Source organism: Squalius cephalus, assembly GCF_949319135.1.
Source record: "Squalius cephalus genome assembly, chromosome: 22".
Taxonomy (NCBI): Eukaryota; Metazoa; Chordata; class Actinopteri; order Cypriniformes; family Leuciscidae; genus Squalius; species Squalius cephalus.
In genome coordinates, this window is record NC_137143.1 from 23,176,649 (window position 1) to 23,192,071 (window position 15,423).

The 15,423-nt window shown below is 40.1% G+C and overlaps 1 protein-coding gene across 1 annotated transcript; it reads right to left on the reverse strand.

Moving 5' to 3' along the window:
- Window positions 1-933: 933 nt before the first annotated feature.
- LOC307150585 (uncharacterized protein) lies at window positions 934-11,000 on the reverse strand (the record flags this gene model as incomplete). The annotated part of the gene is made up of 8 exons (XM_079857936.1): window positions 934-1,260; window positions 3,971-4,893; window positions 5,029-5,073; window positions 5,119-5,208; window positions 7,293-7,472; window positions 7,518-7,607; window positions 7,653-8,490; window positions 10,986-11,000. The coding sequence occupies 8 exons, from the start codon at window positions 10,998-11,000 to the stop codon at window positions 934-936; spliced, it is 2,508 nt and encodes an 835-aa protein (XP_079714062.1).
- Window positions 11,001-15,423: the final 4,423 nt, after the last annotated feature.

A 15,423-nucleotide genomic window follows, 5' to 3' on the forward strand; every position in this document is an offset into this window, starting at 1 on the left:
CGTTAGCCTCATAGCATAATTGCCCAAGTGATATTTAAAAAAAAAGACTTAGGCAATTATGCTATGAGGCTAACGTTAGCGCTGTTAACGCAATTAACGCAGCATCTGTTAATTTTTGGCATCCTTTGGCTAATGTTACATGATCCCGCTCTTATTCATGCAAATGCTTTTAAACCATTCATGCGCAATAAGACAAAAAAAGAACGTGCTGCCTGTGAATGTCCTGACTGTGACACACAGAAAGACTCGCGCTAATATCGTGCGTGCGCACAAAACAGCAAGCCAGAATACAGTTCTCTTTCGAGCTTGAACGAACAATAACACACACAATTATGCCAAAATGTCTTTTTGTCAAGTATCTTCATAACATAAGAGTAGTCTTATGATGAACGTGAAGAGTTGTGACTCGTGAGAGAATGAGGCGCGTGTGAGATCCGCGTCTCTGTCAGCAGCGGCTGGTCTTAAAGGGACAGTACACAGTAGCCACTAATTATATCTGTCGCTAAAGTTAATCAAAGAACAAAGGGAACAGAGAAAAACACTCACTGCTCTTGACTAAAGAACTTTTTTCTTTAGGCAGATTATCACTAATCTGTGTGTGCATTTATTTTCCTTGAGAACCAAGCAAGTTGACTCATGAAACCATTTGTTTATTATATCGCAATCGCAATATTGACCTCAATTATCGCAATATGACATTTTCCCCAAATCGTAACCCCTAGTAGGGGTTAAGGTTTCTTAAGTGAAGAAAATATATATTTGCTAAACAAATTAAGCCAACTAATATGATTCATACTCTTTTGGTTTCTCTACCCAATACTCAGTTTCACTGGGAGAGGAGAACTTGAGGTCTCAGGTTTAGAACTGGTCTTCTCAGAGGGATGAGAGCTAGACTTCTCAGATGGGAAGGAGGAACTGGGTTCCATGGGAGCACTAGGTTTCTAAGGAATAGAACTGGGCTTTGAGAAGAAAATACTCAATTTCACGTGGATAACTTGAGGTCTCAGGTTTAGAACTGGGATTCTCGGAGGGATGAGAGCTAGACTTCTCGGATGAAGATGAACTGGGTTCCATGTGAGCACTTGCAGGTTCAGAAGTGAGTTTATCAGAAGTATGAGAGCACTTCTCGGATGAAGAACTAGGTTCCAAGGGAGAACTGGGTTTCTCAGGTTTATAACTGGTCTTCGAGAAGTGAATACTTGATTTCTCGTGGAGAGGAAAACTTGGGACCTGAGACTTAGAATTGGTTAGAGGACTGAACTCAATAAAAAAAAAAAAAAAGAGGGATCACAGAATATTAAAAGCCATAGAAAATAAATAAGTTTAAGTTTAGATTTGGGTTGAGGCATTTCAATGTGGGCCGGGAGGCTGTTCCATAGCTAAAACCCACCACATACAACAAGATCTTCTGGGAGATTTTGGACAGATTTCTCCCCTTCTGACAATCCTAGGTAAAGTCCCGATTCTTGATGGTTCTACAGATGGTTCACAGATGTATGAGGTGTGTTAAGAGTGACTGAATCTGCTCGCCGAGCGGCCTGATCTCGAATACGAGATGAATATGATAAAAATATGATTTAACCACAGTCTATGTCAAAGTCATGTACACTGTTTGAATCTTCAGAGCAGATTCAGTGCTATGACGAGCTCAAAATTGGAATATTTCATGAATAGAGTTATCAGTCAAAAAAAAGAGTAAAAGTCTGGGATTGAATTCAAAAGACTTTCTCTCAAATTTTAGAAACAAAACTCCAATTGGAGATAAGGTGGAAATAAGTGGGATCCAGATTTGCTTTGTTTTCACGATAAGACGACATTGTGGTATATACTATATCGCAACTGTTCATATCCCATTTGTCTGTCCATGCTGCTCTTACATTTTCTGGAAAATCTACATTGGTTTCTATGGCATTGCCAAAAACAACAACAAAAACCACATCATGGTTTTTGCCATGGTTTTTGTAGACGCTGTGGTTTCTCTGCCTGTTTCAAAACACTTCTCCTTTATATTGACATTTCCTGCTCATCCGGCACTTTGCAACATCACTGCGTTGTTTCTGAAGCGACTTTCAGCATGTTTCCTATAACAGCGCCTGACGTTTACATGGCGTGAGAAAGTCACATGAATCACGTGAAATTCGATCAGAGCATCCAACGGATTTCCATGTGGCCGTTCACTCTAGCTAAATCGGATCGGATTAAAAAAATCGTATTTGGACTGAATAGACTGAACATAGCCTTTGACACCCCCCAGGTTGTTAATTAGTTCTCCTCCGTTCCCTGCCTGTTTGTTTCTATGGTTTCTGATTGATTTCAGTATTCTGTTCAGGTGTGTCTTGTTAATTAACTCATCAGCTCCCTTGTTTGCCCTCATGTATTAAATCCCTCAGTTTATGTCTGTTCCTTGTCCTGTGTTGTTGTTTAACGTCAATGTGTTAAGCGGGGCTAATTTGAATATTCATGGTTCTGCATATACTAAATGAGGCAAGGGTGTAGAGTTATTTTTTCACAGGAATTTTTATTTTATTTTTAAATATGCCATTTTGGTGATCAAAGATGAGTTTTAATGGATACAATTATTAACTACAAGGGGACTTTAATAGGAGTCAAAATTCTGTCTAAGAAATATTGTTGATTGGTTGCGTTTTTTTTTTACTTTTTTGTAACTTTAGATTTGCTAAGATTTTACAGCCACTTGAATAAGTTTGTAATGAATTTATATTTGTCATGTGTATAACAAGAGGCCTGTCTTTTGAGGTTAGGTTTCAGATGTGAAGTTCAGTGAACACTGATTATTCCCAGTTTATTTTCTTTGGAGACTACTTTGATAGGAAAAAGTGACTGCAATATTCCTAGACAAGTGAATGATTAAGGAGTCATACTGCTTTACAGAAGCCGTTTGAAGGAATAGTTAGCCCAACATTCATAGTTTACTCCCTGTGATATTTCTCTAAAGCCTTGTGTTTTCATTCATGAAACACAAGGCTGATGGAGGGGAGGTTTTTAACTGTCAGTCACCAAAAAACACATTAAATGAAGATGATCCATAAGTAGTCTGTGTGATTCATGTCTTCATTCAAAAGAGTCGTTTCGTTCTCTGTGTGTGAAAAACAGTCCAAAAATGTCTTCTACACTGATATATCAAGTTACCTGTATAACATTAATGTTTAAGCTTTTTTAACTGAAAGCAACTTATAGGTATAAAAATTATACTGTTAAATGTATGTATTGTTAAGTAGAATTCACACAGAATTATTCATTTACATACACACCTGATGTAGCTGCCTGATCGAAATGAGTTATTATTCGTTATTTTGTATCAGGAATATGACTTCATGTTTGAGCTGTTTTAATTGAAAGCAACTTGCTTTCTTAAAAATATATCTTAAAATATGTCAGTGACATTGTTTTGTTTCAAGATGCACACCAGAATTGTTTTTTTTTTTTTTTACTAAAGTACATTTACTGTCTGTGAAACCAGGCTTGAAACTTTAGTTCTGTAGGATATAACATCAGCTTTAATGCTAAGTGATTAATTAATTATTGATCTCATTAATTAGCAGATTTGCTCCAATAATGAGTTAAAGGGTCATCCAGGTGCTACAAAGGGTTTTCTGTTTGGCTTTAAAAGTCCTGGTTGGTTTGAAACTTTAGCTTGCATGGTTGCTGGGTTTTCTTAGTGGCTTAGTTTGTGATTTATAGAATGGGTTTGATTAAATTTACTGTTTTGGTGGTTCTTTATCATCAATTGGTATGGCATGGTGAGATACATTTTTTGTTTAGTTGTCAGTGTTTCTTTTTAAAAGTCAATGTGTTTCTCAGTATTCAGCTCCACAGTTGATCATGGGTCCTTAAACCTTTTTGTGTTACTTAATCTAACATGCTCTTGTACTGAAGTAATATGAGTTAATCCACTTACATTGATTATAATCAAAATAATAAAAAAATTTTTCTCTATCTCTCTGTAGACAATCTGGTTGGTGGATTTGGTGGATTTGGTGGATTTGGTGGATTTTATGCTCAATCTGTCAATGCCAACTTCAGCCAGGACGATCCCGAGGGGTCTGGTTCTGTCAACGCCACCTTCAGCCAGGACTATGCTGAGGGTTCCGGTTCTGTCAACGCCACCTTCAGCCAGGACGATGCCGAGGGGTCTGGTTCTGTCAACGCCACCTTCAGCCAGGACTATGCTGAGGGGTCCGGTTCTGTGAACGCCACCTTCAGCCAGGACTATGCTGAGGGGTCCGGTTCTGTGAACGCCACCTTCAGCCAGGACTATGCTGAGGGGTCTGGTTCTGACAACGCCACCTTCAGCCAGGACTATGCTGAGGGGTCCGGTTCTGTGAACGCCACCTTCAGCCAGGACTATGCTGAGGGGTCTGGTTCTGTGAACGCCACCTTCAGCCAGGACTATGCTGAGGGGTCTGGTTCTGTAAACGCCACCTTCAGCCAGGACGATGCCGAGGGGTCTGGTTCTGTCAACGCCACCTTCAGCCAGGATGATGCCGAGGGGTCTGGTTCTGTCAACGCCACCTTCAGCCAGGATGATGCCGAGGGGTCTGGTTCTGTCAACGCCACCTTCAGCCAGGATGATGCCGAGGGGTCCGGTTCTGTGAACGCCACCTTCAGCCAGGACTATGCTGAGGGGTCCGGTTCTGTCAATGCCACCTTCAGCCAGGACTATGCTGAGGGGTCTGGTTCTGTGAACGCCACCTTCAGCCAGGACTATGCTGAGGGGTCCGGTTCTGTCAATGCCACCTTCAGCCAGGACGATGCCGAGGGGTCCGGTTCTGTCAACGCCACCTTCAGCCAGGACGATGCCGAGGGGTCTGGTTCTGTGAACGCCACCTTCAGCCAGGATGATGCCGAGGGGTCCGGTTCTGTGAACGCCACCTTCAGCCAGGACGATCCCGAGGGGTCCGGTTCTGTGAACGCCACCTTCAGCCAGGACTATGCTGAGGGGTCCGGTTCTGTGAACGCCACCTTCAGCCAGGACTATGCTGAGGGGTCTGGTTCTGTGAACGCCACCTTCAGCCAGGACTATGCTGAGGGGTCCGGTTTTGTGAACGCCACCTTCAGCCAGGATTATGCTGAGGGGTCTGGTTCTGTGAATGCCACCTTCAGCCAGGACTATGCTGAGGGGTCTGGTTCTGTCAATGCCACCTTCAGCCAGGATTATGCTGAGGGGTCCGGTTCTGTCAATGCCACCTTCAGCCAGGACGATCCCGAGGGGTCCGGTTCTGATGCCACCTTCAGCCAGGACGATCCTGAGGGGTCCGGTTCTGACAATGCCACCTTCAGCCAGGACGATGCCGAGGGGGTCTAGTTCTGTCAACACCACCTTCAAGTCCCTCTGCTTAGGGGTCTAGTTCTATTTTGGCCCTTTCTCTTTAACTGTTAACATAAGCCAAGATTCTGTGTTACAAAATAAAATTTTGTCTTTGAATGGTTTGGTTTTTGTGAACTCTACTTTGCTAAATGAGCTTTAACAGTCAATTGGGTTAGTTTGTAGAGACTTTAAAACCTGAGTAACTGGTGACCTGTCATTTGAAGTTCAGTTTTCCCCAACAAATCTTGTGTTGTGAACACAAATTCTTTCCAGTTTAATTTATTTGAAGACTAATAGGACATTGACTGCAATATTTGTATTTTAATATACTTAGGGAAACGTTGCTATATGACAACGCTGTACCACAATGGCAAATGGTCAAAGTAGTTTTTTCTATAAAATTATGATTTTTTCTATTTAACTGCACATTTCTCTTTAGAAATTGATAGGTTTATAAACTTGGAACTTATGCAAACCAAAAATAAGTAGATCCCTATCATTTGGTTAACTCATCCTCACTCTCATCCCATGGAAGAGCTAACTCTGCACTCTTGCTATTGCCCTTTCTGTAAAATATTGCTATGTTAATTTTCTGAAAAGAAACCAATTTGTTATTTACACAAATACAACTATACTACAATAAACACTTATAACTGCAATAAATAACTGCAATCATATTGTTGATGCTACTATCTATAAAAAATCCCAATGGGAAAAACATTACTGCAATTCCATTGTGGAATTGCATTGCCATATGGCAACATGCCTATTTTTCCAGAGTTGCCATATGGAAACACTGATATTTTCTCAATTTACAGTAAAAACATGTTAGACAAAGTTGATTTGTGAATAAAAAGATCAAATTTACTTATGAAAGATGCTGCAAACAACAATACCTTTCAGTCACCAAAAAACACATTAAATGATAATGGTCCATAGTCTGTGTAATTCATGTCTTCATTCAAAAAAAGTTGTTTCATTTCGTGTGAAAAACAGTCCAAAAATGTCTTCTACACTAATATATCAAGTTACCTGTCCCAGTATAAAATTCATGTTTAAGCTTTTTTAACTGAAAGCAACTTGTGTAATAGGTATACAAATTATACTGTTAAATGTATGTATTGTTAAGTAGAATTCACACAGAATTATTAATTTACATACATTCCTGATGTAGCTGCCTGATCATAATGAGTTAATATTCGTTATTTTTTATCAGGAATATGACTTCATGTTTGAGCTGTTTTAACTGAAAGCAACTTGCACTTATATCTTAAAATATGTCAGTGACATTGTTTTGTTTCAAGATGCACACCAGAATTGTTTTTGTTTTTTACTAAGGTACATTTACTGTCTGTGAAACCAGGCTTGAAACTTTAGTTCTGTAGGATATAACATCAGCTTTAATGCTAAGTGATTAATTAATTATTGATCTCATTAATTAGCAGATTTGCTCCAATAATGAGTTAAAGGGTCATCCAGGTGCTACAAAGGGTTTTCTGTTTGGCTTTAAAAGTCCTGGTTGGTTTGAAACGTTAGCTTGCATGGTTGCTTGGTTTTCTTAGTGGCTTAATTTGTGATTTATAGAATGGGTTTGATTAAAATTACTGTTTTGGTGGTTCTTTATCATCAATTGGTGTGGCATGGTGAGATAAATTTTTTGTTTAGTTGTCAGTGTTTCTTTTTAAAAGTCAATGTGTTTCTCAGTATTCAGCTCCACAGTTGATCATGGGTCCTTAAACCTTTTTGTGTTACTTAATCTAACATGCTCTTGTACTGAAGTAATATGAGTTAATCCACTTACATTGATTATAATCAAAATAATAAAAATGTTTCTTTATCTCTCTGTAGACAATCTGGTTTGTGGATTTGGTAGATTTGGTGGATATGGTGGATATTATGCTCATTCTGTCAATGCCACCTTCAGCCAGGACAATGCCGAGGTGTCCGGTTCTGTGAACGCCACCTTCAGCCAGGACTATGCTGAGGGGTCCGGTTCTGTGAACGCCACCTTCAGCCAGGACTATGCTGAGGGGTCCGGTTCTGTCAATGCCACCTTCAGCCAGGATGATGCTGAGGGGTCCGGTTCTGTCAATGCCACTTTCAGCCAGGACTATGCCGAGGGGTCCGGTTCTGTCAACGCCACCTTCAGCCAGGACTATGCCGAGGGGTTCGGTTCTGACAATGCCACCTTCAGCCAGGATGATGCTGAGGGGTCCGGTTCTGTGAACGCCACCTTCAGCCAGGATTATGCTGAGGGGTCTGGTTCTGTCAACGCCACCTTCAGCCAGGACTATGCCGAGGGGTCTGGTTCTGACAATGCCACCTTGAGCCAGGATTATGCTGAGGGGTCCGGTTCTGTGAACGCCACTTTCAGCCAGGACTATGCTGAGGGGTCCGGTTCTGTCAATGCCACCTTCAGCCAGGATGATGCTGAGGGGTCCGGTTCTGTCAATGCCACCTTCAGCCAGGATTATGCCGAGGGGTCCGGTTCTGTCAATGCCACCTTCAGCCAGGATTATGCCGAGGGGTCCGGTTCTGTCAATGCCACCTTCAGCCAGGATTATGCCGAGGGGTCCGGTTCTGTCAATGCCACCTTCAGCCAGGACTATGCTGAGGGGTCCGGTTCTGTCAATGCCACCTTCAGCCAGGACTATGTTGAGGGGTCCGGTTCTGTCAATGCCACCTTCAGCCAGGATTATGCCGAGGGGTCCGGTTCTGTCAATGCCACCTTCAGCCAGGATTATGCTGAGGGGTCTGGTTCTGTGAACGCCACCTTCAGCCAGGACTATGCTGAGGGGTCTGGTTCTGTGAACGCCACCTTCAGCCAGGACTATGCTGAGGGGTCCGGTTCTGTCAACGCCACCTTCAGCCAGGACTATGCTGAGGGGTCTGGTTCTGTGAACGCCACCTTCAGCCAGGACTATGCTGAGGGGTCCGGTTCTGTGAACGCCACCTTCAGCCAGGACTATGCTGAGGGGTCCGGTTCTGTCAATGCCACCTTCAGCCAGGACGATCCCGAGGGGTCCGGTTCTGATGCCACCTTCAGCCAGGACGATCCTGAGGGGTCCGGTTCTGACAATGCCACCTTCAGCCAGGACGATGCCGAGGGGGTCTAGTTCTGTCAAAACCACCTTCAAGTCCCTCTGCTTAGGGGTCTGGTTCTATTTTGCCCCTTTCTATTTAAATGTTAACATAAGCCAAGATTCTGTTACAAAATAAAATGTTATGTCTTTGAATGGTTTGGTTTTTGTGAACTCTACTTTGCTAAATGAGCTTTAACAGCCAATTGGGTTAGTTTGTAGTGACTTTAACACCTGGGTAACTGGTGACCTGTCTTTTGAAGTTTGTTTTTTCCCCAACGAATCTTGTGCTGTGAACACTGATTCTTTCCAGTTTACTCTATTTGAAGACTAATAGGACCTTGACTGCAATTTGTATTTTAATATACTTAGGAAAACGTTGCTTTATTATGGCAATGCTGTACTACAATGGCAAATGGTCAAAATAGTAGTTTTTCTATAAAATTATGATTTTTTTCTATTAGCCTGACGTCGTCATACTCAGATTCTTGTCAGAATATGAGTCTGATACTGCTCTATTGGGCTGTGATTATGGGGCGTGTTTCAACCGAACCAGGAAGGAAAATGCCTCTGCACTCAATTGGATAGACCTACAACCAATCAGAGCAACGGAGAAAGTGACATATGTTCTTCATTCATCTTTCCGATCGACAAATGCCTTGATCACGGTTCTCTGTTCCTCTTTTCAAATTAATGTGCTGTCGATATATAACTTATACCGGAGTCTCTCCTCGGACAGCACGCCAAACATGCATTTATTCTATCTGACTTATTTGTAAGTGTGAAATCTCAATTCTCCAGCGGCAGTCATCTTTGTTGTAAACGAATTCAACCCAAGCGCTCTTTGGTGACGTGGATGATGACGTTACTGTTGATCATCTGTCCATCATCGTATAAAGCCTGCCCTGACAATTTGATTGGTCCAAACAGCTTTGGTTCGGGCATAATAGCTCCACAACAGGGACACGTTCAAGTTCAAAACAGTGCGCAACGTTTTGCTACGGTTTCCGGGTTGAACGTCATGTTTCCTGGAAACGGCGTGCACCGGTGTGCAACAGGGTTTGAGATACGTTTTCTCTTGTTTGGTGGGTGTGTCAGAACTGCAGTCCAATCAGCAGCAACATGTATATAAAGCACGTGGTATTAAAGTGAACTCGCACAATGGGTTCAAGGAAAGTAATTTACAAATGTGTTCGATGCAGCTCGGTATACGCAACAACTGAGGATATTAGAAGACATGTTTGTCGTAAGTTTTATTGTAAAAATATAGGATATCAACATAATGATGTAGTTGTTTATATTTTTAGCTTCATTGCAAGTGTATGACATTTGGTATAGAAATAATGGTAATTAAGTGCTTTTCCTAAAAATGAGAAAGAAAATACAGGGTATTAAAACAGTATGAACTACAAATAAAGTCAGTATGTGAGGCTAAATAGATGTGTTTTAGTCTGAATTAGGTAAGATGTGTGCTTCCATTTCAGTTTCAGCAATCCCTTCACTCGATTGGGATGTTCTCTTTTGTTCTGGGTGGCAAGTGCAGTAACTGTAACATCGGGCATATTTTGTAGTATTAAACACATATTTATACCGACTTCAGGCTCAGAAAATTCTTCACAAAGAACACAAAGAATGGCCTTCTCAGCTGCCATAGTTGCAACTCTTGCGTCATCAGAACAGTGTGTTCAACGCATCACCGTTTCTGTTTAAAAAAACGTTGTGCAACGTTTTGTCGGGGCTGAACGCAGCCCAGATCAAGTCCAGACCGAACTTCCCGACCTATAAGTTCGGCTGGCATCCACAGGCAAATGTTCTATTTAATTGCACATTTAGAAATTGATAGATTTATATACTTGGAACTTATGCAAACCAAAAATAAGTAGATCACTATCATTTGGCTATCTCATCCTCACTCTCATCCCATGGAAAAGCTAACTCTGCACTCTTCCTATTGCCCTTTCTAATATTGCTGTACTCATTTTCCGAAAAGAAACCATTTGTGATTTATACATAAATACAACTATACTACAATAAACACTTATAACTGCAATAAATAAATAACTGCAATATATTGTTGATGCTAAGCTACTATCTATAAAAAATCCCAATGGGGAAATGATATTTACTGCAATTCCACTGTCGTACAGCGTTGCCATATGGTAATTAACATACCTATTTTTCCAGCGTTGCCATATGGAAACACTAATATTTTCACTAATATTTTCTCTATTTACAGTAAAAACATGTTAGACAAAGTTGATTTGTGAATTAAAAAGATCTAATTTACTTATCAAAGATGCTGCAAAAAACATTACCCCTTGAGAAGAGATGTTTAGAAATGAGGTTAATCTAGCATTTTTTGGAGCACTTCAACAGGTGTATTCTGTCTGAGGGTGATGGTGGGAAAGAGAGTTTTGGAGGGACATTTAAATGTCATTTGACTTAAAAACAGCACATCATTGGCTGTGTTCCAGTCCACTTTTAGACACGCACTTGCAAACTTCCCTAAGCACTTCCCCTCGGGGGAATCCCTGCCGCCATTTTGAAGTGGACGAGGGAAGTTTATATGGACAAACCCTGGCTCCCTCCATTTTGACCGAGGGAGTGAGTCTAATTCATATGTACACTTCAGGCAGCTCCATATACCACAATGCAACACGATTGTGACGTCAACGCATAATACATTTAATTTACCCCACCACAAACAACTCAATGATTTTTTTTTTTTTTTTTTTTTTATGAAACAACTCAAACACACCTATATGAAGAGTTCAGATGCAAAAGCCTCTAAGTGCCATCTGAAATTTTCTTCTAGAATGATCATTTTTATCAAGCTCGCATATTTAAGTTCAATAATTTCACTTAAATGGCAATTTAAATGACCTATTAATTACCTATTACTTAAATTAAAAAAATTATCATTCTAGAAGAAAATTTCAGATGGCACTTAGAGGCTTTTGCATCTGAACTCTTCATGAATAGAATGCTGCATTAAATTATTTCGTAAGGAGGACAAAAATAAATCAACCCCTTAGTTGATTCTAAGTGATCAAGGGCTTAGTAAGTTCCAATTCAGCCTATTGCACTTGCACTTTGAAACCTATTTCAAAGTTTGCATTCTCAGGCCATCAAAACACCATTGTCGTGTAAATGAACGGCCAGAGCGCATAAAAAGTTGTCATGTAAATGGCCCCTAAATTAATAACTAAGATTTTAACAACGGAAATAAATCAATGCTGAAATTACTTAAACTGGACAATGACTTTCTTCTAGAGCTGCTTTAAAGCCAAAACAATCTTTGTTGCAATCCAGTTGTCACTGTAAAGATGCTTTGAAACAATCTGTATTGTTAAAAGCGCTGTATAAATAAAGGTGACATGACCCCTCAATGTCTGTGGTGGAAAAATGGCAAGAAAGCATGGCAAATCCCACCTGCTCTTTACTAAGTTTACTTAAGGATCATGCTGTCACTGTTGACCTTGGGGAGGATTTGACTGCAGATAACTGAGCTTATATCTAAAATCTCATGATCCGGTTTACTATTGCTCAACATAAATCAAAGTGTTCCTTCGCTCGGCAGAGAGACAGTACTTTTACTTAAAGATGAGGTCAAGCCTATTGAGGATAGCTTCCTTGCTCCAGAATGTGATGAAAATGCAAATCTCAGCTTTTAATTATGTATACGGGTAACATATTTAAAACTAGCATATTTGACATAGTATCCTCAATTCATACATGAAACGAATCCCCAAATGAGACTTTCATATACTTTTCAAAATAATATATTTAGCATTGCCAAATTCATTGCATAATAAAGTACAGAAAATAAAGCTACTATAGCATAACATGTCTAAAATAATTAGCACCTTCATATGACATCATCAGAAGATAATTATATGGGCCCAGTTTATTTTTGTAGTACCCGTTTGAGTATTCTACAAAATGGCAGCAAAAAAATTGTTAATTATTCCCTGGATGTCCTTCACAAACAAAGCCTCTTAGTGCCTTAAAACAAAGAACAGGTTGCGTTAACCCACCAAAAAAAAAAAACGGTTTATTTTTTATGTTTTGCTGGGATAAAACTATTTAAGGTCAAACTAACTCACACCATTCTCAGGAACTACAACTGGCTGTTCTGAAATGTTATAGTTTTATCCTGACAAGCCCTTCTAGAATGACAATCAGATATAGTGAGCTGATATTTGACTCTTTGAGCTGTCAGATTGTGGAGTACAATGATCTTATCTGGAGTCTGAGGCTACAGGATGATTCTCACACCAGTGCCATCATATTCCGCTACGGGAAGACATTCCTTTATCTTCCTCCTAGCCAAGGCGAATTCAAACCCTACATTTTAAACAGAGCCATTTATCACACAACTCCGTCACAAAGAGCTTCCAGACAGAACCTGGAGAACAAAGGATTCATATTCCATGCAATGCACCGATGAAAACCTTTGATGTTGATGTCGCCTCATAGATGAATTGCACCAGCCCTCTGTATGAGAGTTATTCCCAACAGCTTTTTTAAAGACTTTTAAAATTAGCCACATCCACATTACTTTTTATTTAAATCGTCCCATAAAGGTAATTTTTTTTAGAGTAGCTTTTATCTGATTATTTTGAAATTATTTGATGATTTTATGCTTTTATTTGAAATTTTTTCACTTTCATGAATGCATTTTGTATAATTGTATGTTTTATTGGATCTTATTCTTGTGAAGCGCTTTGAGATGTTACTTTGAAAGGCGTTATTTGGTCAACTTTTTGCAATATTTCATCGTTAGAGTCATCGAAGATTGGTATTCAGCAGCAGTATCTCAGAAAAGAACATGAGCACATGTAGCAGTGGCTCTACTGAACTGATTGTCCACATCTGGGAAGTCAACAAAGGGGCACAAAGCCTGGAACATCCACTGTAAGAACCAAGCAGATGATAACATGGACAGTTGCTGTCATCTCTCTTTGACTGTCGTCATGGAAACTGATCAACCAGGTATCAGAGACCAGGTGAAGTGTCTGCTTGCCTCCAGCAAGCCATCTGAGAAATTACAAAACAGAGCGGAACAGATGTTTTACCATCATCCCTCTCTGACAAACGCTCTAGTTAGAAATCAAAAGATAATCAATTATTAGAGGCAGAATTTGCTTGAGCTGAATAATTTTTTGCTGGAATGTTAAAATAAATGGATACAGTAACAAGAAATGAATGAATAAAAAAAAGTTTTCTCATTGTTGATTCTTTCTATTATCATAAAATTGGTTTGTGTTTCAGAAGAACAGAAAATCAATTTGATGCGCCATTGTTTTGTGTCAGCGGAGGGCAATATTTTCTATGAACTTCAGCCTAATTTTCAGTCCTAATGTTCTTCAATTTAAGTTATTGTATGGCTTTAGAAGACTGAAATATATAAACTACTTTTATAGTTCTTTCTGGAGTTCTATGCAAAGAACTTTCTTGTTTTGTTGGATAAAATATTCCTTTAATAAGGCAAACAACTTTGTTTCTGTTGTCAATTTTGTTGATTGCAGAAGAATGTGCTTTCTGTCCACAATAAATGTTAAACTGTTAATTGTGTGCAGTGATTTACTTTCTTTATTAGCCATTTTCTAGAAACTCTATTCTAGTGGATACGTATGCATGAAAACTCCTAAAAGTTTTGCGCTAAATATATACATTAATTTATTAAAGCAAGTCACTCAGTCTCAAGGACTTTAATTCTGGCTTCTGTGCATAAAGAAGAAATGAGAAAAATGTGCATCTGAATGACTCATCAAACTCTTTTTAAGTCGAGGCAGAGAGAGAGAGAGACCGAACTCTTTGAGAGACTAAACAGGATGTCTCAAATAAGCAACAGAACCATTTGATGGGGGGAGAAATGCAGATGAATCAGGTTTCAGGCTGCATTATGAAGGGGTCAGGGGTGTATTAATTAAATTCACCTATAAGGACCAGGTCGGTTTTCATTGCAGAGGGGGAGATATTTCTATACTCTCCGTTTCTTCAAATAATAATAATAATAAAATAAAATAAACAGACAAGGCTGAAGTCTCAATTTATGCAAAAATATTCCATTATAGAAAGAAGCTACCCAGGCCATGCCATAGGCTTCCTCAGCTTCAAAGAGCAGCCACAGTGAGACTGTACTTTGCGGGGAGTGCAAAGACCCATTACATTACATGCTAGCAGTGGGTGCCTTTAGATTACCACAGCTTGTGAAGGAATTAGGATACTGATAAAACTGCTAGCAATGTGGGCAGGGACACACACACTGTCGTCTGTTCGCTTTTATCTATTGTGCTCTCTTACGTAATGCCTGGGTGACGTTTTTTACTCACGGGTTACTCTGAGCTGAAAGAAAACAGCCAGTGAGTAAAAGATGCAGCTTCACTTCATCTCTGACATAGGAATGATGACGCCATTATCGCTCAAGATATTTATAGTAACTATAGCCTAACTCTTGGGACAGCGGCTGGGGGACATGTTTACCAGATATTTATAGTAACTAACTCTTGGGACAGCGGGACATGGGGACATGTTTACCCTAAATAAATGAGGTGAAGTACAAGTTTTATCTCCCATAAATTATTGGAATTATGCTTATGTGCCTCAATACAAATTGATTAAAAATGAAGACTATAGTTTTCTCTATAGATCTCCCCCTACAGCTTCGGAATAGATATTTGACAACACTGTCGTCAAAACTCGTTGGCGACTCTCCCCCCTCCCATCTTCTCCCGCTGGTCATGTGCATTTGTTTTCAAAGAACCCGGTGAACGCACGGAGCCATGTCCACTGAGGTATGATACACAGAAGGCTAGCAAATAAATGTTTAGATATGTGCAGTGCCGTAAAGCAATACGTTACATTGCGAGACCTGATATCACGCGATACTTCCTAACGCTGAGGCCGGCGGCCCGCCTGCCCAAAGTTGCAAGTGCGGTTTTTCGCCTCACAGGCGCTCGGGGGGTGCGAGACGACCACCATTCAACCCGAAAAATGTCATATAACCAT